The sequence below is a fragment of the Curcuma longa genome, chromosome 3, assembly GCF_044706935.1.
Source record: "Curcuma longa cultivar G26 ecotype Majalengka, Jawa Barat chromosome 3, ITB_CL_G26_1.1, whole genome shotgun sequence".
NCBI lineage: Eukaryota > Viridiplantae > Streptophyta > Magnoliopsida > Zingiberales > Zingiberaceae > Curcuma > Curcuma longa.
In genome coordinates this window covers 6190926-6217289 of record NC_133863.1, presented here as the reverse complement: position 1 = coordinate 6217289, position 26364 = coordinate 6190926, and the positions used below count along the sequence as shown (strand labels likewise).

Here is a 26364-nt window from a genome sequence, read left to right as displayed (position 1 = left end):
TAATATGTTATTCGATCTGGACTATATGGATTGATTCAAATTGGGCTTAATTTGATATTGTTAAGATCGAACTAAATCTAACTTGAGTTGGGGTCCTGCGTCGGTCTGGGTCAATGGGGTGTTTGGGACTCATTTAGACATTTCCAATTCCCAATTTCCAATTCTCTTTCGACTTCGACCCGTGCCTCTCCCGTCGCCGAACCGCTCCAGTGGCGATATCTTCTCCGGTACGCGGCGGTGAATTCCTCCCCCTCTCTCACGCTCCGCCTCATCCTCCAGCACTTACCTCTCGAGATCGCTGTCGCCTAGCGATCGGCCTCCTTCGGTGCGCTTCATTCTTTGGTGGCGCTGGCGTTCTGCAGAGATCTGTTCTTTAAATGGGATGAGCCTTCGTTTCCTTTCCTCACGAGATCCTTCGTTCCGAGTTGCGACTGATCATCGATCATCTGGGTGTGGGATTACTAGAGCTGTGGAGCAAATCGACCCAGATCCATTTACCTGAGCAACACGTGGTTGGGTAGTCCTCTGCTAATCTTGCTATGATTTTGATTTACCCTTAGCCTTTGAACCATGGCGATCCCTCCCTCCCCCAACACATTTTCCATCTTCCTAGATCCGAGATTTTGAGTTCTGAATCCCCGATCCTGCATTAATTTTTCTGCCGTTGATTCGCTGATTCAGATCGGCAAGGGTTTAAAGATGCTTCGTCTGCGTGCGTTCCGTCAGACGAACAGCAAGATCGTCAAGATCCAGTTACACCCCACCCATCCATGGCTCGTCACCGCTGACGAATCCGATCACGTCTCTGTCTGGAATTGGGAGCACCGTCAGGTCTGAAGATTTCCGTTTGATTTCTTTGTCCTGTTCTTTGTTTGATTTGGGATGTGTTTAGATCAATGTCATGTGGGATCTTGATATCCTTATTCTTCTTCCTGGCAGGTGATCTATGAGCTGAAGGCCGGCGGCGTCGATGAGCGGCGGTTAGTAGGGACGAAGTTGGAGAAGCTCGCCGAAGGAGAAACCGGTATGTCTATGAATCTAGTTCATTTCGTGCAGTGGTTTGATTTTCCAGTGGATAAGTTTCTCATGGGAGTGAATTATTCCGAGTTTACTGCACCCATGTTTCCTTGGGAACTCTGAAACTGATTTGTTCTAATTAAAATGAAAGTTTCACATAAGGATTCATTGGAGATCATATTCATCCGCTTCCTTTCTCTTTCTTATCTTCATCTCTTCAATTACCAGCATTTTTGGTACACTGATATTGAATTCAACCATAGGTTTCTCCATTTAAAAAACAGGTCCATCTAAACTAATTGTAACTAATTGTCTGTATGTATTCTAACTATTTAATTTTTTGATGACATTATGGCCATTGTTATTCATTTTTCTCCTAAGGGTAAGCTAGGCATCACTATTATCATATTGAATCCTAATTTCTTAAATAGCTCATTTGCTATATTATCATTGCAGCACCACAACCTTTGTTTAAGTAACTGAACAGATGCAATGTGGTTTGAGCACCCCCACCACTTTTTAAAGTAAATTTTGTGGGAGACACACCGCTGGCTCAGGATACTGATTATCATGATTGCTTTGTTTTTGTTTCTTCTTAAATTTGGTCCCAAAATAAAACTAGCCTCCCAAAACTCTTATATCACTATCAGAATTTCTCCCTAGTATGAATTTTGATATCTATATTGTTAATGGGTTAATGTCTTTTAATACTTTGATGATTGACCACTAAAACCCTACTTTTGATGCAAGTTTGTAGGGTGCCAATTCTATTGTTTCTTCAATTTTTTTTTGTGTGTGTCAAGCTTGCTTATGATCCTTCTGTCAAATTCAAAAGTCCATGTTTTGTGTTTCCTTGATTAAAATACAATCCTTCTCTAGGCTACTTGGATCTACGTCTCACAAATGTCGGAGTCCTTTTTTTTTTGGCATATAATGTATGAGTAGACACATAATTTGGGATTTTGAACCTGATGAGGATCAATAGCATTTATGGACACAAATAAGTTTACCAAGAGTATCAAACAAACATTTTTTAAGAGTCAATTTTTGGTGGTCAACAATAATTGTTTTTCTACAATTAAAATACCAAACCTGCTAGACTATTTGGATCTACATTGCATTATCAGATCTTTCATGATGCAGCTTGGTGAGCCATGGTGCCTTTTTGAGGGAGGCCAAAATAGGGAGAACTCTCTAATATTCTACTACTTGATTCTTCTTCATCTTCTTCCTAATGTTTGTTTGTTTGTTTGCAAACTAACACCAGGATGGAAAATTCACTTACAATTTGTCCATCAGGTGTTTGACTTTAGCTGTTGCAACTCCTAGCTTGTCTTATGTTTATTGCCAGTCAGAGTAACTTGTTAGGTGAGTTCTGTTGATAACGTTCAAGAAGTTGCAACTCCTAGTTTGATTATGTTTCAGGTCCAAATATATACTTTACCTGAATAAAGGTGATCCTTCTGAACCTGCTATTTTCATACTAGTTTACTGCTGATCGTTAAACAATTTGCTATTTTGAATAACCCATGGCTTTAAAAATTGCTCTGTGCTGGTTGACAAAGGTGAAACATAAATATGCTAGCCGACTGCAATGTGAAACAAGTTAGAGACTGTGGTAGAGCTTCCACAAATGACCTCAAGGGCTAGGCTTCTCTTAGTGCAAGGGTTAGGGCTTTGCTGATTCACGATGAGGTTTCACGATAGGGGATTGCAAAGAGGGATCTTTTGCCTCTTCTCCTCTTCTATTCTTCCGCTTATTCTCTTCATTCTTTTTCTCCCAGATTCCTTCCTTATCGGTGCCTATGGCATCACATGTTGACACGCTAGACATGACACCAACTTGAATTGTTACCATTGGGACTAAGCCCCTGGTCTGGAACGGTATGTTAAACCTTGGAATAATCAGATATTAAATTGCAAGGCAACCAAACTTGAACTAACTATGTCTTCGAACAAAAAAAATGGTATTTTATCTTTCAGATTGAAGAAATAGAAACGAACAATATGTTGATCCTTTTTGGAGATAATGCCCACAAAGAACCATTTTTTCCTCACATAGGTTGGCTAAGGCGAACTGATTTCTTGTTTTCTCCAAAAGTTGAACCCATCATCCTTATAATGTGATTGCTTCCTTTTTTTTCCCACCCAACTTCCTTCTTAGTGCCTTTGGCACCACATGTTGGCACACCTAACACAACACCGACATTGAAATGTTCCGGTTTGGGACCCAGACCCTTGCTTGGAATGATGTTTCAAACCTTGGAATAACCAGATATTAATGGGCAAGGCAATTAAGCCTGAGCTAACTACATCTCTGAATGTAAAATACCTAGATATTTTTTGTTTCAGATTGAAGAAAAAAAAACAAAAACAATATTTGATGCTAAGTGATAATGTCCTCAAAGAAAAAAACTTATTTTTTTTGTCACATTGGTTGGTTAAGGTCAAAGGGTTTCCTATTGTCTCCAAATTTGAATCTATCATTCTTTTAATGAGATCGCTTGCTAATTACTATTATTCAATTTTATTACTATGGTCAAAGGGTTGCTCATGAGTAAGAAATGTACATTATTTATGTCATCCTCATTGTTGTGACAGAACTTAAAGGAAAACCCACAGAGGCTATACGAGGCGGAAGGTAATCAATTCTTTAGTCTTTCATTTCTGATGTCTATTCTGGGCTTTTCATAAGCTTTACCAAGTCAGCATAACTGTGAACTACATGGTGTTTAGTGTTAAGCAAGTTGGTTTCTACGATGACGATGTGCGTTACTGGCAACACTGGCGCAATCGCTCTGCAGCTGTTGAGGCACCAACTGCTGCTAATCAGAATTCTTCTGCTTTTAATTCACCAGTGCCATCCACTAGAGGAAGACATTTTCTTGTTATTTGTTGTGAGAATAAGGCCATATTCTTGGATTTGGTGACAATGCGAGGGCGTGATGTTCCCAAGCAAGAGCTTGACAATAGGTCTCTTCTATGGTATGATGTGTGTGGTTCCTCTCTTTTTCTTTTAATTTTGCAACTTTTTATGATTCTCTTGACTATTGCTTAAATACCTTATTTTTATGTATGATGATTATGTAGAATAGACAAAGTTGTAACTGTGAGTCTTTTTTCTTATCCTTCTTCACAAGCAAAACTTTTTTCCAAATAGTTGGGATATGTGGCTTGTTGTTGTTAGCGATGTTATGATAAGAGGTAGGCTACACAAGATTTTGTTGAAAGTCATAATGGAAAATCAAGAATAATGTAACTGACTTGCAAGTTGGTGTTGCAATTTTATTTGCCTTTTTTTTTTTTTGCATATTTAAACATCTCTGTCTTTTTTTTGCATATTCATAAGTGACCTTTTCTTGAATGCATTTGTTTGCAGTATGGAATTTTTATCAAGATCTGCTACTGGTGATGGCCCACTTATTGCTTTTGGTGGATCAGATGGTGTAATAAGAGTTCTCTCAATGATAACATGGAAGGTTTTGATATCTTCTCTCTGTCCTACTTGTTTTTCTTGGTTTGCCATCAGAGCATGTCAGATGGGAGTTTCTTTTTACAGCTTGTGCGTCGGTATACTGGTGGCCATAAAGGATCAATAACCTGTTTGATGACATTTATGACATCTAACGGTGAGGTAGTATCTTTCTTCTGTTAGAGCTATGCTACAGTGCATTCTGGGCTAGAGTAGTTTTTTGTTAATTCATTTATTTATTTCCAGACTAAATTGTATGTAACAATTTTAAGGACTGCTCTCATTGATATTTACAAATTGATTGTTCATTAGCTGCATGTAAATTTGTTCCTTGATATTGATTCAACAAATGTTAATAGTCTCTTGATTATATTTTATCTGAGATGCTTTCCTTCTTTTTTTAGCTTCAAATTTCAGTGTGCCCAATTTATCAAATTGTACGAGGAACAACAGTTTTCAATAAGAAACTTTCAAATTTATTGCTTTAGAATGTATTTGGTGGCTAGATTTTGAGGCTATACAACATGATATTATCAATTTACTTTCTAAAGTCCCATAAGAATGCTTTAAGATACTACATAACAATTCTAATTTTTTACTCTTGCTCTATCCTTATTATTTTGTCTCCACCGAGTGTGAATCAAAGCATTGAACACACAATAATTCTAATATTGATTCTTAACCAACCATCAGTGGCTCAGGAAAATCACAAAGTAATAAATAATATTTAGGAAAGGTCTCTCTCCAGTAATAGGAGTGAATTCTATGTTAGAATGAAAAGAGAAGAAGTTAGATATTGCCAACTAATATTTATTGGTTATACCTTTTTGTCAAGTGATTTATGTTTTGTGGCAACTTCTGAGTTGTTAACTGTTTGCATTAAGTTTTCTGAAATATATTCACATAACTTATCTGGCATGTTGACGTTGGACAGAAAAGTACCAAGTGCCAGCTACCTAAAAATTCTGATATTATGGGCAGCATGCCATTGGCATGTGCAGAACATGTTATAATGTCACATTAGATGCACGGCAATTGATTCCCGATTTCGACAATACCTTTGGGAGGAAAGTTCAGAATCTTTAGATGTCACATATTTTGATTGATTTTGTAGTGAGATCTGTGAAGAAATATTTGAAAATATTCTTTATTTGATTAAATTTTGAATTGACAATAATTTATTATGGAGTTCTTTTTGGTTTTTACGTTGTTTTATTGCTTTTGCCAATGTATTTCACAGTCATGAAATGTTAATATGCATTTTCAGGCATTCTTGGTTTCTGGGGCTAGTGATGGTTTGCTTATACTATGGAGTGCAGATCACATACATGATTCGCGTGAACTCGTGCCTAAGCTTAGTTTAAAGGTATTCTTTTGTTATTTTTTCTCTTGCCTTTTTATGTCATGCTCAATTTGTTACCTTTGTTTGGTTGAAATTCCTCAAGTTATTCTTTGTTCTGTTTTTTTCTTACTAAAGGGCATTAGCTTATTGTGTTTCTCAAATACATTGGGATGAACACTGTCAAATTTATCTGAGATTTTGGTATGAACTTTGCAAGGCACATGATGGAGGGGTAGTGGCTGTCGAGCTTTCAAGGGTGATGGCAAATGCACCGCAACTCATTACTATTGGCGCTGATAAAACTTTAGCAATATGGGATACCATATCATTCAAGGCATTTTACTCCGATCTGAGTTTTCTTTGTCATTATAAGTTTCTCCTCTAGTCTCATTTAGTATAATCCCTTTTCATGCAGGAACTTAGGCGTATAAAACCAGTTCCAAAGCTTGCTTGTCATAGTGTGGCATCTTGGTGCCATCCTCGAGCTCCAAACCTTGATATCCTTACTTGTGTCAAAGATTCACATATCTGGTATGCTCTTCATTCTTTGTCTAAGTTCCGCCAATATTATTTATTTTGATGGGGAGTTACATTGTAAGCGTTGCTGATTTTCCTTGGCTTAACAGGGCTATTGAACATCCAACATATTCTGCTTTGACAAGACCATTATGTGAATTATCTTCACTTGTTCCTCCACAAGTTCTTGCATCCACTAAAAAACTCAGGGTATGTGCTACGTGCCTTAGGAAATTTTTGTTTACTGCATACACTCATTGGACAATGCAACTCTGAATTTTTAAATAATTGTGACTGCAAGGTGATAATACTATTTTCACAATCTAAACATGCTGCCTTTATGGAAAAACTATATGGATCAAGTAAACCTAATAATCATGACTGATTCTAATATAATTTTTGCTGCTGCTTTTTTGTACCTCCAAAAGTTGTGCCAAACTGCTACTTATGGATAAGTTTCACAAAATGACTGAAGGAATGCTGCCCAAGGAAATATGGTAAAAATATTAATAAGAACCCTTTGTCAACATATGGGCTTAATATTCTTTTGTCCGCATAAATATTAGAATATGGTCCTGACATTCTACCTGTTCACTAAATTGGAGATTAGAACTAAGAAATATAATATATCTTTTAGGTAATTTTAGTCACTGAAATTGGGATAGCATTTCGATGTAAGAATGTCTTTTTCTTCACTTTATTAGAGTTGAAAATTTTTCCTTTTTCTTTTTTCTGGTTATCATGAACAGTATTATTGTAGATTGTATTCCCTGCATGACCATTTCTTTATGTTAATGAGAACTGGAACTTAAAGCTCTTTTGGTTTGCTTGAGAAAGGAGTATGTCTGAAGATGATACATTTATTTCAGGTGTACTGCATGGTTGCACATCCTTTGCAACCACATCTTGTGGCTACAGGAACCAATATTGGTGTTATTTTAAGTGAGTTTGATGCAAGAGCTCTTCCAGCTGCAGCTGCTTTACCAACACCACCTGGTAGCAGAGAACATTCTGCTGTGTACATAGTTGAAAGGGAGCTTAAGTTGCTAAACTTTCAGCTGTCTAATACTGCTAATCCATCTCTGGGTAGTACTGGTACAATCACCGAAACAGGAAGAACCAGGATGGATTTGGAACAATTGCATGTCAAGCAGACTAAGAAGCACATAAGCACACCAGCTCCACACGATTCATATTCTATGCTATCTGTAAGCAGTTCAGGAAGGTGAGTTCTTTCCTCTTGGTCTGATTGATTATTTATAACATTTTGACAACCATTCTGCTTTTTTACTTTTTAAATCTATGATTATTCATCAAAGAGTTTGTGTACAAAATGTCGTGTTGATTAATTTTAATTTATATCCTATTATTCTTTAAGATCATATGTTTGGTAGATGCAAAAAGGAAAAGAATGTTTTAAACTTTTAATTTTATATGCCATCTTTATCTTCTTAACATTAGTTTTGCAAGCAAAAATTTATTGTACTCAAGCTTTTAGTTTTCTTAGGGCATTTAAATCATGTTGACCTTATCTCTTCAATATCATGATAGTTCCACGATGAAATAGATGAATCAATAGTGTCAAGTAGCCTACATTTTTTTTTTTCCAGTTTAGCCTACATTTTGTTCAGTATCATGACAGTTTGTGATTCTCATTTCCTCATGCTAAGATTTTCTCTTGACATTGTTTTTCAAATTTTTTAGGTATGTTGCAATTGTATGGCCAGATATTCCATCATTTTATGTGTACAAGGCTAGTGACTGGTCAGTTGTTGATTCTGGGACTGGGAAGCTTTTTGCTTGGGATACATGCGGTGATCGATATGCTGTAGTTGAAACTGCATTGGCTCCAAGAATACCGCTTATTAAAGGTGGTTCATCTAAAAAAGCAAAAGAAGCTGCTGCTCAAGCTGCTCAAGCTGCTGCTGCAGCTGCTAGTGCAGCTTCTTCAGCAACTGTTCAAGTTCGTATTTTGTTAGATGATGGGACTTCACATGTCATGACAAGGTCTATTGAAGGCCGTAGTGATCCAGTATGTTTTATGTTTCCTCTTTTCAGTTTTCAGTTTTCATTGTGTTCAAGTTTCTAAATTAATTGGGTTTTCTCTTCATTGGTTCGCAATATGGAGTTGCGGTTACTCATCTGTCTAGCTGTTTCTGCCCCATACATTGTGGTTTATGCTTATTGGATTTTTTCACACTACAGAAAGATTGTCTTGGTTGCTAACTTTTATCTTATCACATTGCTCTTAAGGTTATTGGCTTGCATGGTGGTGCTTTGCTCGGGGTTGCATATCGAACTTCACGCAGAATCAGCCCGATGGCTGCAACTGCTATTTCAACTCAATCAATGCCTTTATCTGGCTTTGGCAATAGTGGAGTTACATCATCTTTTGCTGCACCTGATGATCCTTTTTCTTCCAACAAACCTGCTGCAGAAGTTGCTCCACAGAATTTCCAGCTATACAGGTTCCTCAAATTTTCCTGTATTCACATTCAAGAGCTCTTAGTTTTTTGTTTTTAACAATTATAATTACTCATGATCATTACTTGATGGATTATCTTTTATTTTAATCTGTAGTTCCTTTATGTATTAATAATTGAGACAGTGATCTTATTATCATTCAAACATGGCAGTTGGGAGACATATCAGCCCGTGAGCAGCCTTCTAGCCCAGCCAGAATGGACTGCATGGGACCAAACTGTTGAGTACTGTGCCTTTGCTTACCAACAGTACATTGTTATATCCTCCTTGCGTCCTCAGTTTAGGTACCTGGGAGATGTTGCGATCCCCTTTGCTACTGGTGCTGTTTGGCATCGCAGGCAACTTTTTGTCGCTACACCAACTACAATTGAGTAAGTCATACAAAAAACTCCTCAAGCTCTTATGTTCATTGAACCCATTATAATACAAAATGTACTTGTGGATCCAAATGTTGTTGATCTTATGTTTTGCTGGTGGTCTGGTGCATTATGCATTTGGCATTGAAAGATCAATAGCTGGTTCCAGCATTTAGATGTTACAGAGCCAACAAAAATAGAACATAACTGTCTCTATGCATCCTTTCTGATCCTTTGTTGTTGTTTTCTCCTCCGGGATTCCTGATTTCCTTCACATAGTGAGCATCTGCCTTCTCCTTTTCAAACCAATTCTTGATTCAGATAATGGATGAATTCAAATTTTTTTTGACCATGACGTATTGAAAAGACTGCACTCCAGCACTTGTATGAGAAGTTAATGCAGCTACATTTAAACATATGTGGACAGACAAAAATGTTCATCTTTCTGCTGAAGCACTAATAAATCTGCTTATTATTTTTTGTTACACTCGTCAGCTCAAATCCTTCATATAACATCATAACAAACAATCTTTCAGCTCAAATCCTTCATATAACATCATAACAAATAATCTTTCTTCCTTACAGTTGCATTTACTTCTCTATTGATTCACAGTATCATATCCTTGTTTTGATGGCATACAGTGTCCTATTGTCCATGATGTACTGATACCAATCCGTTCAATTTTTTTACCACATGCTGCTCTAGAGTGCATCAGTAAACCATAGGATTTCTTTGCCTTTATTTTATCTTCAATCAGGTGTAAACATTTTTCGCCACATGCATTTTCTTATTACGTCTTTGTTTCTTCTAACAAACTCTGATTCTACAACTTGAATATTGTGTTGGTGCATTCACAAAATTTTTCTATTGCAAATGCATATGATGTTACATGTAATGAACCTATGGACACCTAGAAACTTGTATTTTTGTCTTAGTTATTGAAAGAACAAAATGATGAAAGAGTTGAATTGCTGATGCAAAGACCAATAGGTTTTTGGTATGTTTATTATACTTGTTTTATTCAAGGTTGGAAATTTCATTCGGACTGGTGTTCAGTCCCAATTGGGACGAGATATGTTGGTCATGCTAGTGTTGGTGGTATGATGAGCACAGCCCTAGGCTAAGTAGCAAGAGGATACCTAGCGAGCCTAGGCGGTGGAGGTGGAGGAGGATGCCCAATGAACCCTAAGTGAAGGAGGAGAATTGTGTCATGCTTCGTGTAATTCCCACTCATCAGTAGGTACCCCACTCGGTGACAATGTAATAAAAAGGGCACTAAAAGTCAAATGAATATGACAATTAAGCAATTCGATAAATTTTCTCCTAAAACTCTCACTCCTTGGGAGTGTAATTCCCACTCACCAGGAGGTATCCCACTCGATGACAGTATAATAAAAGGAAATTAAATATTTGTGAAATTTCTTGGTTGTCTTGTATATATAGCTTTTAGTTTCCTTTTATTACACTATCACCGAGTGGGGTACCTCTTGGTGAGCAGGAATTACACCCTTAGGGCGTGACAAATTGGGTGGAGGAGTTGTTTATGATGTACCTTGTGGAAGATATCATGGCTCGCAGAAGTAAAGGAGAACAAGGAAGTTGCTTTGTTTCAGTGCTTGTGGGAGATACCAGTGGTTCAAGGAGAGGTGTCGAAAGATGAGTGACTGAGGAGCTTCTCACGATGAAGGATTAACAATTCTGAGACAAAGCTTTTCACAATGAAGAATAAGCGAATTTGGAGCTTCTCAAGCTTCTTGCAATGAGGTAGTAGTTTGCTCGTCTGCTTGCATATTGGTAGTTTCGTAGCTTCTCATGTGCCACTTGATGAGCGAACAGAAATTTTCACCAGTCTCGACCAGAAGGAACAGGATTTAAAACACTGGCCATATTTGTCCAAGTTAAACTGAACTGGCTTAATCGTACAGGGAACAAAACATATCTTGACAATGACATGGGCTATTATACCTTTCATAAAGTTTGACTGAATCAACCTCTAAGGCCATTAAATTCTGGATTATTAGTCTTCCCACTGATTAATTAGCAAAGAATCACTTCAAAGAAAAATAAAGTGAAATTTGTCAGTCTGTTACTTTCATCTGATTGCTGTACTCTTTCCAGGTGTGTTTTTGTTGATGCTGGCGTTGCAGCAATAGATTTGGAAACCAAGAGAAAAAAAGAAGAAATGAAAGCCCAAGAAGCGCAAAGTAGAGCCTTTGCTGAGCATGGTGAGTTGGCACTTATAACAGTTGATAATCCACAAGTTGCCACAAATGAGCGAATCCCTCTAAGACCTCCAATGCTTCAGGTGATCAATTTAGTTTCTTGTTTAATTATAATATTCTCCAGTTAGTCATGGTGGCATGTTACTGACTATTATTTTGGAAATATGGAAATGATAAGCATGCTAATGGCACCAGGAAGTTTCAACTAGGGCATATTTGAAAGTTTTGCATATTTTGAAAGATATCTATGAAACTCTCTCTCAAGATTTACCAAAAAGGAATGATATTGCTAAATTATTTGGGTGAGAAAGCATGATCTACAATCTCATTTCAGTTTGTTGTGTTTGCCTATGCAGCCTTTTATACGTTGATTAATCTGTTGCTGTTCAAGGACTAGCTAGTATGTATTTCTTAGGTTGGATTTGCTTGAGAGCAAACATAGGAAGTGGAGGGAGAGGGAATTGATTGGCTATTTTGAAATTCCCTATCACCCTAACATTTAACAATTTATATCCTTTGAGTTCTTTAAATTATGTCATTTCACCCGGGTCATCAAATCTGAATTGACTCCATCAACTCCATTAATGTTGCAGCCTGTCTATGACTCTGGGTGTTCATCTCCTACCTCCTGTTGATGTGGTTTAATATACTGCCTTTGGCTGCAAGAGTTGCCATTATCTGTAGAGAGCAGGGCAACATCTGGTGTTGCCTTGGGCGATGGATAAACATTGACCAATTCTAATACTCTACAGCTTAATCTACCATTTCATCTTGCTTAGCAGGTGGTTGAGGAGAGAGAGCAGGTGGACATGTGCCTTGATTTTGTTGGCTGCCTTTAACAATTATTTCATCTATCAACCACTCCTTGAAAGATAACACATACCCATTTGCTTGGAAGATCAAATTCACTTATCTAATTAGAGCTTAACTATAGCATGAATTTCCAAAACTATGACTAATTTTCTTTTATGTATAAACCTTTTCAAAATCAAAAGTTAAATAAAGAGAAAACTAACTGCTTCTACTACCACTTAATTCTCATCAAGTGTCACCTTCTCCTCTATTTCCTTTTTAGATCTTCGATCTCTAACATACACCATCAGTGTATCTTTAGTGGCCTTTATGGCATCTATAAGACTGTAACATCAATCTGGTGGAATTGTGTCATTCCTGGTATGCTGACAACCATTTGGATGCGGATGAGTTGTCTGCAATGTCCAGGTTGAAAGATGCACGCTCCTCATCAACTGACACATGCACCACCATGCTGTCTGTTTGCTTTGCCTCGAATCAATGTTATCAGCGGTTGCTGGATGTCCACCCTCGTCCCTTCAGGAAGCAGCGCTGGAATTGGGAAGGAATTCATGCTTCATTCCTTTGAGCAACTCTTCAATGTAGAAGTTAGAGCCACTGCCGATGACATCATCAAGGTGCTGTAATGAAAGATGGACACATTGAATTAACATGGGGAAGCCTGATGCTACATGTGACCATCATGAGCCACATGCGACCACCACGTAACAAAGTCAATGGTGGTTAGTGGGGAGTTGACAGCTAGAGTTTAAATGAAGCAGTTAGTAGCGTTGAGGGTATTTTGACAATATTCATTGTGGGGAATTTTAAAAAAGCAACTAAACTTTGGGTTTAGAATGAAATTTGCCCTTGTTTTTTTTCTCCAAATGATGAAAAGATCCCAAAACTTCATCTTTATTAAACGTTTGTATATTAGCATAGATCATTTGCTAAAGAATCATTCTTCCCAAATATGAAACTCCAGTTTCAAACTCAAGATGGGTAAGTTCATGTCGTTTGATTTTTTTTTTCTTTTTGAAAATTCCTTAGTTGATAAGTTGCACACACAACTGATACATGAACTCAAATATGCTTCTAGGTTGTTCGCCTAGCCTCCTTTCAGCATGCACCTTCTATACCTCCATTCCTTACATTGCCTAAACAGCAGACCAAAGTAGATGGGGATGATACAGTGTTAAAAGAAATGGAAGAAAGAAAAGTAAACGAAGTTGCAGTTGCTGGTGGAGGTGTCTCTGTGGCAGTTACTCGCTTTCCCCAAGAACAAAAGCGCCCCATTGGGCCTCTTATTGTGGTTGGTGTTAGAGATGGTGTTCTTTGGCTTGTAGACAGGTGATATTGCTTTTCTGCATTATCTTACAATGCCTTTGGTCTCATTGTAATTGTACAATATTATTGTCTCAAAACCATTACTTCAATATGATTTCACATAGCCAAGATGCAATTTTTCATGCATTAATAGGACATCTGCAAGGATAATATTGTGGAGACAATAGAGTTAAAGATCACAATTGGATTTAAGCACTTAACTACATCTTGATTCTGCCCATTTTCTTGCATGTATACTTTTTCAAGGTATATTGTTGACACCGAATTTTCAGGGAGATTACATGAAGTAAAGCCATCCCAGTGTCAATGTAAACACACTATGTAGAGGTTCCTGATGGTTGTACCTTGCTAAGTTTAGAAATCGTACCTTAATGGATCTATTCTATCCTTCTTCAGGTATATGTGTGCACATGCCCTGTCTCTCAGTCATCCAGGTATACGCTGTCGTTGTCTTGCTGCATACGGAGATGCAGTTAGTGCAGTGAAGTGGTAGATTTTGTATATCATTCTTCTTTACACTCAATTTTTGAGACAAAACTACTAGACAATCTTTTTAACTATTTCTTCACTTCAACAGGGCAACTAGACTAAGCCGTGAGCATCATGATGATTTAGCTCAGTTCATGCTTGGTATGGGATATGCAACTGAAGCTCTGCATTTGCCTGGAATATCCAAGAGGTATGACTGTGGGTGCTAAATATATAATTTTGAAAAGCATGTGGTTTTGAGATAATTCTTCCTCATTCCCATGTAGTTTGCATTTGAGAATATGGTACAGTGCTATTATACAAATTCAAGTAGTTACTAAGATCAAATTACTCCTATCAGGTTAGAGTTTGACTTGGCTATGCAAAGCAATGACTTGAAGAGGGCCTTACAATGCTTGTTGACAATGAGCAATAGCAGGGATGTTGGTCAAGAGAAAAATGCGGCTGATATCACTGAGATTCTAAGTCTAACAGCTGTTAAACAGGAAAATCTAGTGGATGCTGTTCAGGGTATAGCAAAGTTTGCTAAAGAATTTCTAGACCTTATTGATGCTGCAGATGCTACAGGACAATCTGATATTGCACGTGAAGCCCTCAAAAGGCTGGCTGCTGCTGGATCTGTGAAGGGTGCTTTGCAAGGTCAAATTTTGAGAGGATTAGCACTACGGCTTGCAAATCACGGAGAGCTAACTAGACTTTCAGTATGTAAACCATTTATTTTCTATCACTTTGTCAATGGCATGGATACAGTCATAAATCTAGAAACACAAACAATGAATAAATTGATAAACTTCAGAAACTTCCATTTATCTTGAAATAATCTGTACATCAACAGAGATGGCCCTGTTAGAGAATGTTAAAGAATGTGACTGGAATTTTTCCTACTTTTGATATATACGAATCATTAGTTCACTTTTAGTTGCTTCTTTTAATCTTGTTACCCTAAGTTATCCAAACCACTGCACCAGATTCTTATGTACTCTTTTGACCAAAAACTTCCAGCTTCCGAAACTGAGAAAAAATGCTTAAATTGTTAGTATGACTGATATTAGAGGAAGATTGTTCAGTTATAACTCTTATTTCTAGCATAGAAAGGAAAATTTTGATCACGACTCACTGAGGGTGTCAAGGCGTTACAAATGACACTAGGATTGTATCATATTTCCTGGGTTATTTTCACCTGGACATTGATTCTTCAAGACTGTTAAAAGAACAAAGCAAAAGGAATCAATGTTTCTAGTTACAACACTTGCAACTTCTTAAGATCCACACATCCTAATCTGTAGAATATTTTAACTTGTCAGGAACGAAATGATTAGTTTTATTTCTACAACAGTTTTTATATTCTCAACTTCATGTTGTTACTTGTTGGATGCTTGAATGTAGCTAAGTTGGTCTTGATGAGTGGTGCATATGAAAGGCCTTGAATTGCAAGTTAATATGGCTTCTTGCAGTTGCAGAGAGCCTGTAAGGGTTGCCCTTATTAGAATGGGTGAATGGGTGAAAAATACTGCTTAAATCAATCAGAATCAAAGACCTATTTATGCAGGTATTTATCTACAGTAGTTAAAGGTGCAAAACACCAAGATGGTGAGAGATAACAATAGAATTAACTAGAGAATCAAGGAAATAGATAAAAGAAGGATAATGTTCTAGAGCTGTAGGATATTTTATGGCAGTTAACACCCCTTTAAATTGAAAATATTGCAAATGTCTTTGGTTTGCATCAAACAAGATGATGATCAAATGGTCAGTTGTTTTTTTTTCCAGATTATGGAAGCCAGATCAAACATCTGGTGTAGGATGATTTGCACAGACTTTGGGACTTTGGCATAACATGATATCTACAACACATCAAATTTGTTTCAGATTAATGCCCAACGCTATATCAGGCACTCTACATGGCTCCACAAATCTGTGGTTTTTTAGTATAGCAATTTAACAGAATCGCTACTAGAGAATCAGATATTTGATGTGGTTGCTTAGATCCTTTAGTTCTATGGGAGTGGGCATAATTTCTGCTCATTGTGATGAACATATCCACCCAAAGCTTATTAACAGCTTAAGAACAGAAAGCCAGAGAAGCTATGACCCAACCAGCATGTGGCTTCTGAAGTTTTGCCATGGAGTTGAAGGCGAGTGATGAGCTTCCAATCCCAGACAACAGGGAAAAGGGAGCGACATGCAGTGATGGAGAAGCAAGTGCCAAGTAACTGTTTGGAAGCACAATTGACTAATTCATCGGATTTTAACTAACCAATAAAGAAATCTTTTAAATTGTGGTAAATATAGAAGCAAGTGAAGGTAAAATAATACTGTTGATTGTCATGTCAAAGATAATCATCATAGTTTCTAAAAGTGGCCCAGGTAGCTGCCTAGGTGGTTTTGCCAAGTTGCTAGATGGATTTTGTTAGGCAATCCTTTTAAAAACAGCCCAAGATGCTCAAGCGGTTTGCTTAGATGATCCAGGTGGGTCTAAGAAAACAATTCAAACTTTCTTCTATAAGTTGCTGCAATTTGGCATTAATTATGTTATCTATAGTTTGATGTTGTAATATGACATTAGTTATAAGCTATGAATGACTGGATTATTGAACTTTTTATTCTTTGTTGTAGTTTTTGTTTTCTTGGTTGCAATGTGAAGCAATGCGATGAAACATTTCATTGTTATTACATGTCTATTACTTATTTATCAAATATGACTTATATGATTCTAAACCTGTTTTGATGGTTAAGGAAAGCTTGTTATACAGACACACCTAGTACTATAGTCATTCTCAATTTAATTTACTTCCCTTTTTATTTTGATATTATTTTAATAGACCACCTAGTCCCCACTTAGATGCCTTCCTACCACCTAGGCAGTAGACGAGCTGCCTTTTAGTCCTTGATGACCATGTAAAATTGAAATGGGGGGAACTTTATTGAAGATTAAATGTAAAAGAAGTTGATGGCACACATTTGTTACATGTGAGGCCTATTTTTAATGTTGTTCTTTTACTGAGTTATTTTACAGTAAGAAAATTTTTAGAACATTAATTACTCTTTGCTATTTCTTTCAGGGGCTAGTAAATAATCTGATTGTTGCTGGTCATGGTCGTGAAGCTGCATTTTCTGCAGCAGTTTTGGGAGATAATGCACTAATGGAGAAGGCATGGCAGGACACCGGTATGCTTGCTGAGGCAGTTCTCCATGCTCATGTAAGATTTTGCTTCTTTCTGATTTCAGAAAAACTGTCACTTAAGGAGGTAACACTGTAGCATTTGAGCCGGAAGCTGTCCCTAAGGTTCAAACTGGCTGAATCAATTGAAAGATCTGTTTACAATTATGGTCTGTTTACTTAAGTTGACAAATGAGTAGTGGGGAAGGAAAGGCAATGAACAATATTAAGCAAAAACCGAACCAAGATATATATACTTGTTCCTTTCTGTCCACTCTTCTCTCCCTTCCTATACATCCACCTAAATAAACTGAGTATTAGGGAACAGAAATTTTTTCTAAATACCATATCTCACCGTCCCATATAATAAATTCATAGATTAAAATTTCTTTCCATGCCTTACAGTTCCTAGCTAGGGTTCAGGATTTGGAACTCTGAAGAGGATGGCTCCAACTTATATCCAAATAAAATTCTAGCCAATTTAATAAAAACTGATTTAATTGATTCAAGTATTACCAGCATGACTTGATGAGACAAGTCATGTTTAATAGTTGCAACAAACGTGATTTGATGATGCTGATAATGGTGAGACAAAATCTCGTATCCTTCAACATGACCAGCAATGGAGCAACAATTGCTTTGTAAATTCTCTTGCCTCTACAGGTTGCATGACCCCTCTCTGCTCCTCTCTCGTTTTCTCATAGTTAGATTTGGATTAGTCTGTGCTCTACTCTTCTCTTTTTATTTTTTGTTTTATTTTCCAATTTTCCATTTCTAGTACCACATACAACCCTAACTATTGGAAAATTTGTTTATAAATATTCTCCAGTTGGAATTAGCAAATCAAGCACGGTCAAGTCTGTGTTTTTTTGTGGAAAAGAAGACCGATTGGTTCTCACCTTATTTCAGTATATTTCCACCAGTTATGAGGTGTTTTTTATTGTTATCTTATAGTCCTGCATACTTCAAGGGTCTACAGATCCCCTATTTGCCTGCTAAATATTGAATTGGCCATTGTCAGTCCTAATCCAACTTGGACAATCGACATCGGATTGGATACTTTTTATGACCGTGGTGTTAGATATTAAACTTACTAACTAATTGTCGATATGCAATTATTCGGGCTCACATGAAAATAAGGGTTCTAACCTACCATAGACATTTAGACAGTTCAGGAAGGAAAAGGTTAGGAATGGTGTCAGACAGTACCTATGAAGGAAGTGTTTTCAACATATTGTTTGAAAATGTGATGGAAGTAGAACTGTCATGAGATTGATGTGCTTCAACTTTTAAGCTTTGTGCATGGTTGACCTTGGTTTGACATGTCGACCTAAGCCAATGATATCAATGGAATAATTTGAATAAATGTGGGAGTGTTACATGCTTTTTAGTTTTTCTTAGATTCTTGTATTTCAATACTGTCGTACTCCATTCTTGTTCATGACTGAGCAAATATGATTTCCAGGCTCATGGTCGCCCAACACTGAAGAACTTAGTCCAGGCCTGGAACAAGATGCTGCAGAAGGAGCTTGATCATACACCCTCTGTTAAAACTGATGCTGCTGCAGCATTTTTGGCGTCGCTGGAGGATCCAAAATTTACAAGCTTATCAGATGCTGTAAAGAAGCCTCCCATAGAAATCCTTCCTCCTGGAATGCCATCTCTCTCAGCACCTCCTCTTACTATTAATAAAAAAGCTTCTGCATTTGCCTCCACACCACAACTTCCTTCAACAACAGCACCGAGCCCCACACCTGCTGCAGTCCAGAGTGAGTCTGCGGCAGGCCCTCAGACCACTCCAACCTCTGAGGCAGATAAGCCACTAATGTTGGAGGCGCCTCCGCCGGCTGATCAATCTGGTGCTACAATTGCTGCTACTGCCACTACTACTGCTCCAGTGACAGAACCAGCAAGCAACTCAGCTGCAGAACCGGTGAGCAACCCAGATGCTTCCCCCAAAGCTACTGAGTCACCTCCTCCCACAGAAGGTGTGCCACCACTTCCTAGCACCGAGGTTGCCTCATCTACTGCAGGAGAGGTAGCTTCTTAGTTCATTTTCCCATAAATACATTTGTTTTTATTTATCAGAATTTTGTTACAGCTACCCGTACTATTGTTCATTTTTTTTTCACATTGGCTTCTAGTCCTTTACATTCGTGTTGTAAGTTTGGGGATTTGTTTTGTGCTTCATTTTACCACATGTAGTATATACTTAGAGGTGCCTTGATCTGCATGTTGTTTATGTGAGTATTGATATTGACTATACGTTCGATCAAGTGCGTTAATGTTCAATCAAAATGTTTAGTCTCCAATGGAGCTCAATTGCATACTGTTTCTGACTATCGTTGATAAGTTGCACCACGTGCTTACAAACAGTTTGTGTTAGAATAGAATTAGGCTGTAAGTTTTAGTTAGTTTTGAAGGTAAATAGTGAATTCGATCCTTTGGATTTGCCCTAATTTATGTCCATCTTAAGCATACTGATACATGAACATTAAGTCTCCTTGCTCTTCTAAAATGCTCATAAGCTTTTGACACATAAAGATTAGATTTAGTGGTAAACCTCAAATAGGAGTATAGAGAACTACTATAGATGCTCCGTCTAAAGTGCAAACAATTTGTAATGTTTCGATGCATTGCAGCTATTACAGTCGTTACGAATGTGCTTCTATCGCGTTGTGTAATCTTTAAATGTTTATTACCATCTGAAAGCTTCAATGAAATTGTTATCCATGATTAAATATGACACGGATAGTTAGTGGCATGTGGGCCTGTGAAAGTGACAACGAATATAGTTATTGGAACACTAATTCCACCTTCCCCCTCTGCAACATTTAGTGATGTAACATAGAATCGTCATTGTAATTTTTTGCTGAAAAGTTGCAGTTGTTAACTAGTTCCTAGTTAGTTGAGGGAACTCGATCTCAAAAGCTTCGTTTGTTAGACTACAAGCATCAGTATGTGATGGAATAAAATTAGTCTGCACAAAACACCATTCATATGCTGTTGGTCCTCTTTTTACTCAATCAATCACAAACATCATCCATCAATTAATTCAGCAGGCTACGTAGTTTCCCCTGCATTCATTGTGCTCAACAAACAAATTAAACCGATTTTTTTTTTCGGTTTAATTTGATTTGGTTCCATTTTGAGTTATGGATATTCTCCAGGTTCGAAGCGCTGCAGGAATAAATGTGAAGCAGTGAGTGGTATGTCATATGTGTAAGCGGTCTAATTCAGGATTTGCATTCAATTGATTGCGATCGAATAAAAGAAGGTACAATAAATGGTCCATGCAATTGATAATCATCAGAAAGGACGCGAGCTAGAATAATTTACCTTTACTTTTCACATTTTGTCTTCTTTCATTTTATACATACTCTTCTTCAATTAGGTAGGAATCTATCTATTTATTAGTACAGTGGACTTGCCATATATTCACTCGTAGAATTATATAGCTAATTTACAACGTATAGCTAGCTATAGATGCCATGAATAGTTTCTACAAGTTTAAGTTTTCAAGGAAGGAGGAGAGATTTGTATTCCTACTGCTGTGAAATGGAAGTCAGCATCAAGCAAAGCTTCCATTGTAGTGGTTACACTGACACAGTCACTAAAATTTAGTTGCTGCTGGTCGAGTTGACTTGGAGTGCATCTCTTTATCAGTAGTGTCTTTATTCACTTAGCTTTATTAGTAGGTCAACGATGGAATGGGACAATGCAAAGAGAGGTATATATGATTTGGAACTATAAGTAGGAGCGTTGTCAAATTCAATTGCCTAATAGTGTTTGCTGAGTCAGAGATTTTTGAGAAAAATGACTTAAAGCTTAATTTGAGCATGCCCCAATAGTCACCCTGGCTCTCTCATTCCTTCCAAATACATTTGAGTATGTAGTGGATTTATCGGTATATATCTCTCTTATTAACTTTTAGAGTTTTAGGTTGAAGGTCCTTATCGCTCTACGATATGAAATATGACTTCAACTTGGGTCTTTATTCTCGGGCCGGCTTCTCTTTTAGCTCATCATATCAATGCCTTGAGAATCTTTACTTTAAAATTTTCAAAGAATGCAAGGAAAAATATAAATTCCATTGCCTCCATCACTCATGCTTCATGGTTTGATCTTTAATTCTCATGGAGAAGCAGCATCACATGCAATATATTCCTCTTTCTTGCACTTATTGCGGAAATAATTTAGCATTTTAAAGATGTACACGTAAAGAATACTTTGTATCGATAATAATTTCATAAATGATATGGCGGAGAAAGTGATGTAGCAAGCAACAATTAAGATGTCTAATATCAAATATTAAATAAGGATTGATCGTATTTCTTGACATGGCCATGCCACTCTTGCTACCACTTGACCAAGAGAAGACATCTAGTAGCCGACACAATCAAGTCGTACTTCTTAATATGGTCATGTTCGATCAACCGAAGACACCTAGCAGCTGACATGACTAAGTCATGCTTTTTTATATGGCCATGTTAGGTCAATCGTGCTCGCCCAGCAGCCAACATGACTAGGTCGTGCTTTCCAATACGGTCGTATTCGGTCAACCGAAGACACCCAACAACTGACACGACCAGGTCATGCTTTCCAACATGGTCATGTTAGGTCCACCGTGTTCGCCTAGTAATTGACACTACTAAGTCGTGCTTCCCAATAAGGCTATGGCGTGGGATGACACCTTAGCTTGATTTTTAAGATTATTTTAATCTTTTACTCTGTTAGGGTTTAGGGATTATTTAAGTTTTTGTTTAGTTGCTACTAAGGTATTGTCTTTTGTTTTGGAATTAACCTATTTGTTTAAATCTATAGATGATTTTTTCTTTCTGTTTGATGACTTCTTTTCATTTGGTGATTTCTTTGGAATAACCTATTTGGTTAAACCTCATTTGAAGTCAAGAAGATCGACCTCACTGAAAGCTAATTTCATTATAAGTCTGATCTGACAAAGACCGATCTCATTGAAGTCTAATTTGAAAAGACCAATCTCATTGAAGTTCGACTTGATTGAAGATCGAGCTAAAGGAAACCCAATCCGTTAGAGACAGATTTGAAGGAAGATTGACCTAATTGTTATCCAGCTAACTGAAAATACTCGATCGTGATTATTTTATTGAGTTATTCCATCTCCTATTCTCAACAAATATAAGAAAAATAGAAAGTTTAGGTCTAAACAAATAAAAGATAAAATTAAGAATAAGTTGAATTATTTTTTGGTTAGGAAATGCCACCCACCCTGACTTGGTTTGATTTCACAGCACAAACTTGTTGATCGTCATAATTCAATGATTGGGCATTATTAATCGTTTTTGGCCCAAACTTTTTCCATGAACTCCATCTCCATGTGCTTTTACGTCTCCATCAACTATATTTAATTAGCTAAATATTCTATTAAAATCAATCAGTCAAAACTTGAGACAGAAGGGAACACTATTTTCTCTATTAGACTGGATTTTGGTGGACCAAAAGATTTTGACTGATCGATACGATACAAAATCCTCAATCATAGTTCACATATACTAAAAACTCAGATCGAATGAATTTTTTAAAAATAATTGAAAATTAGACTCTCTATACACGTTCCTAGATTTCTTCCCGTCCTTCAAGGAAAACAACAGACAAAATCAAATTTGAGTGAAGTGATACTTCATTAATGATCACATAAATTTTAGAATGATTTTATATGAAACTATTTTTATTTACTTATTTATTTTACTAAAATGAATATATTTGCTATAGTAAAAATGAATATCCCTAAGTAAAAAAAAAAATTACATTCAAATTATTTTTTACCAAAAGAAGAAAAAAACTATTATAGCTAATATATCCGCTACAATACATGTTGGATTAATTATATTTACCAAAATAAGGACAAAATATTAATAAAAATTTATCTGAAGACACTAGGACAAATTAAGTCAACGACCAAAAAAATTAGAAGATTAAGAAATTAATTAAACTACTTATTGGTTATTTAGTTAACATAACAACTAGGGCACCTAACCTTGTCATGAGACGACATATATATATATATTTATTTATTATGGTTTTTAATTTTTCAAAAGCAAGATGAGGACAGGCTCCTCTCACCTAACTCAATCACTTTAAACATTAGTTAAGCTCTAAAGGCTTTACAATGATTACTAAGATTGCTCATGAAGCAAAGGTTGCACTGCATAATTGAACGACATCTCCACCACCATAAAATATTAATCTTTTAATATTGATGCAGGGGCAATGAGATGCAAGGCAATGGATGACATGGTTTCTTTTTGGATGAAGGTCAAGAGTCAAATAAAAGTCACAATTATGACTAACTTGACAGTTACAAAAGACTAAGGGAAGATGAAATATTTTTATTTTTTGTGGATTCATAAATAAACTATGAATATTCTTAAGACACATGACAACATAAAATAAAAGAGCAATTATGAAGTTGTCGGATTTGGTTCTCTTGAATCCTTTTTTTATGCACATAATGCCAAAAAGAAACAGAAGCAATGAACACTTATTAGATATGATCTCCTCATACACTTATATAATGATGTCGTTCTAGCGAACATGGGGAGGCCCTCTTGACGACTACATAAATCTCAAATAAGGTTTTCTTCTTCTTCTTCTTCTCCGCTGGCTGGTTCGACTTTTTAAACTCTTTTTCTTCTTCAACAATTTCATTTTTCCTTTCACGGAATACTAACTTGAGCATCAGAATGGTCTACTATATTCTCACCTCCTGTAAAAGTGCATTTCAGGTTAGCTTCGTCAGGAAGTCATATACGTTGAATCGTTCGTTGATTGGTAACTTGATCGTCCAAGATATTCAACTGGAGCAAATATATAAGCAAATAATTATGACGATTGAGAATACGTAATTACAAAACCAAAGTTTATTTTCATGTTGATCAACATGCGACCACGTTGTGCACATTTCCAAACGCATGTGAGGATATTTTGTCTCATAACTTTTGAATTTTGCCAAAAATAATTTATTTATTTATTTAGTTTTGTAAAAATTACCTTGTTGACGATGATTAACATAAGTACATCTTGACCGTCAATCTGCTGTTGAAAAATTTGACGAAGCTTTTGGGCAGTCTCATAATCTGCACTATAAAGAAACAGGGAATGCCGGCCACTGTCTAGACTGACCATCATTATTTCTCATGCTTCTTCTTCTGTCTTGAAGTTCCTCTCTCCATCCTGAAGAAGAAGAAGAAGATCCATTTTTTAATTGGGTAGAGTAATAATGGCTTCCAGGGATGAGGAAGGCAAGCCATCTTTCTCCTTCTTCTTCTTCCCTTCTTCTTCCTTCTGCTCTTCTTTCCTCTTTGGCTTCCGCTGCGTCGTCTTCGTCTCCCTCTGTTGCCTCCTCTGGCTCCGCTTCCTCTTCTACACCTTCCCGCTGCTGGCTCCGACCGGGTCCGCCCGCGCCAGCCAGCTCAGCAGCTCGCCGCCCGCCACCTGCGACCCTTCCATCGCGCGTTTCTACGTCCACCGTCTCCACCCGCGCTTCAACTCCGACGTCGTCCAGCGCTGCCTCTCCCGCTACGCTTGCTGCCGCATCTGTCCCAACGTCGGCCACTCCGGCCTCGGCCGCCCGCTCCTCCGCCTCCCCGCCGACGCCGACGTCGACCCCGGCCTCACGTCCTGGTATGCCACACACCCGCTCTCCGCCGAGGTCATCTTTAACGCCCGTGTCGAGCGACACCCCTGCCGGACCACTGACCAGGCCGCGGCGGAACTCTTCTACGTCCCCTTCTTCGCCAGCCTCCACGCCGCTACCAGCTTCCGGCAGAACAACCGCGACGCCCTCGCCGTCGAACTCGCCGAGCACCTCGCCTCCCTCTCCGCCTTCCGCCGCCGCGGCGGCCGCGATCACTTCCTCGTCGTCGGCCGCACCTCCTGGGATTTCATGCGGAAACCGGCCTACCCCGATTTCGACGCCAACCACCTGCTCCTCATCCCGGAGGTCGCCAACATGACCGTCCTCACCGTGGAGCGCCATCCCTGGGAGGGACGCAACCAGTTCGGCATCCCCTACCCCTCCTACTTCCACCCGCGGACGGCGGAGGACGTAGCGGACTGGCAGGCGGAGCTCCGCCGGTTCGCTCGGACTCGGAGCTTCCTGTTCGCGTTCGTGGGCGGGTTGCAGCCCGGCCGGGAGAAGGCGGCGGTTCGGACCTCGCTCATGGCCCAGTGCTGGAAGTCAAACCGGTGCCTTCCGGTCCACTGCGAACCGGTCCTGCACAAGTGCGATGACCCGGGCCGGGTCCTGGACGTGATGCGCCGGGCTGACTTCTGCTTGCAACCCCCGGGCGAGTCGTTCAGCCGGCGGTCCACCTTCGATGCGATACTGGCCGGTTGCATTCCGGTGTTCTTGTCCGAGCACTCTGCCTACTCGCAATATCAATGGTACCTGCCGGCCCGACCGGAAGACTGGTCGGTTCTGTTGAAACCGGACCAGTGGGACCGAGTCGAGGAAGAGTTAGCTCGGATTCACAGAAATGTCGTGGCAAAGATGAGAGAGACAGTGATTGAGCTGATTCCTAAGATCTCCTATGCTCACCCGGACTCGAGTGGCAACGAATTAGGGTTTCAGGACGCGGTCGACATTGCTCTCGTCGAGCTCACCAAGCGAGTTCGATCCAATCAAGATGGCTCGTGAAGATTGGAAAGATTGTTCAGACCCTGCTCCAAGTTTGCAGACTTGTCCTCCTTTCTGTTGCAAGTGAACAAGAAAGCAGCAGAGTAACAGAGCTTTCAGCTGAAATAAACTAAAATCAGTGAACCATGGTGCTCAGAAAAATAGTAACAGAGAGTCAGTCACCTCTATCCATATTAAAACTTGAATGTTTTAATTGAAGCACCAAAGTCTCCCCTTCCTTCAGAGACTATGATCAACTGTTGATGTTGTCTGATAATGTTGCTCCATCTCTTCAGCAACTTTCTTTTTGTTTATATAGCTGGTAGTAACCATTTCATATTCCTCAAGCTTCCAGGTTCTACTTGACAAAATCAATTATATCTTGCATGTCCAATGCTTGATTTATATGAAATCAAATGGCCTAAAAGTGTCTCTCATCATTTTATAAACAAAGAAAGAAAGCAGTCACTATTTCCCACAACATATGGTAATATTATTGTGCAGACTTAC

General features: G+C 38.2%; 2 protein-coding genes across 2 annotated transcripts; both read left to right on the top strand.

The window, feature by feature from the left end:
* Nucleotides 1–209: 209 nt before the first annotated feature.
* Nucleotides 210–19431, top strand: LOC141823194 (uncharacterized). The gene is made up of 22 exons (XM_074710459.1): nt 210–517; nt 682–831; nt 940–1024; nt 3619–3658; nt 3754–4002; nt 4397–4496; nt 4577–4651; nt 5757–5855; nt 6049–6165; nt 6247–6362; nt 6458–6557; nt 7217–7572; nt 8052–8379; nt 8601–8815; nt 8984–9202; nt 11307–11493; nt 13302–13552; nt 13946–14038; nt 14127–14228; nt 14379–14739; nt 17101–17238; nt 18664–19431. Exons 2-22 carry the CDS (start codon nt 700–702, stop codon nt 19246–19248), a joined length of 3948 nt encoding a protein of 1315 aa, XP_074566560.1. The 5' UTR covers nt 210–517; nt 682–699; the 3' UTR covers nt 19249–19431.
* A 4984-nt stretch (nt 19432–24415) lies between these two features.
* On the top strand, nt 24416–26244 carry LOC141825246 (putative xyloglucan galactosyltransferase GT17). The gene has a single exon (XM_074712631.1). The coding sequence runs from the start codon at nt 24457–24459 to the stop codon at nt 25873–25875; it is 1419 nt and encodes a 472-aa protein (XP_074568732.1). The 5' UTR covers nt 24416–24456; the 3' UTR covers nt 25876–26244.
* Nucleotides 26245–26364: the final 120 nt, after the last annotated feature.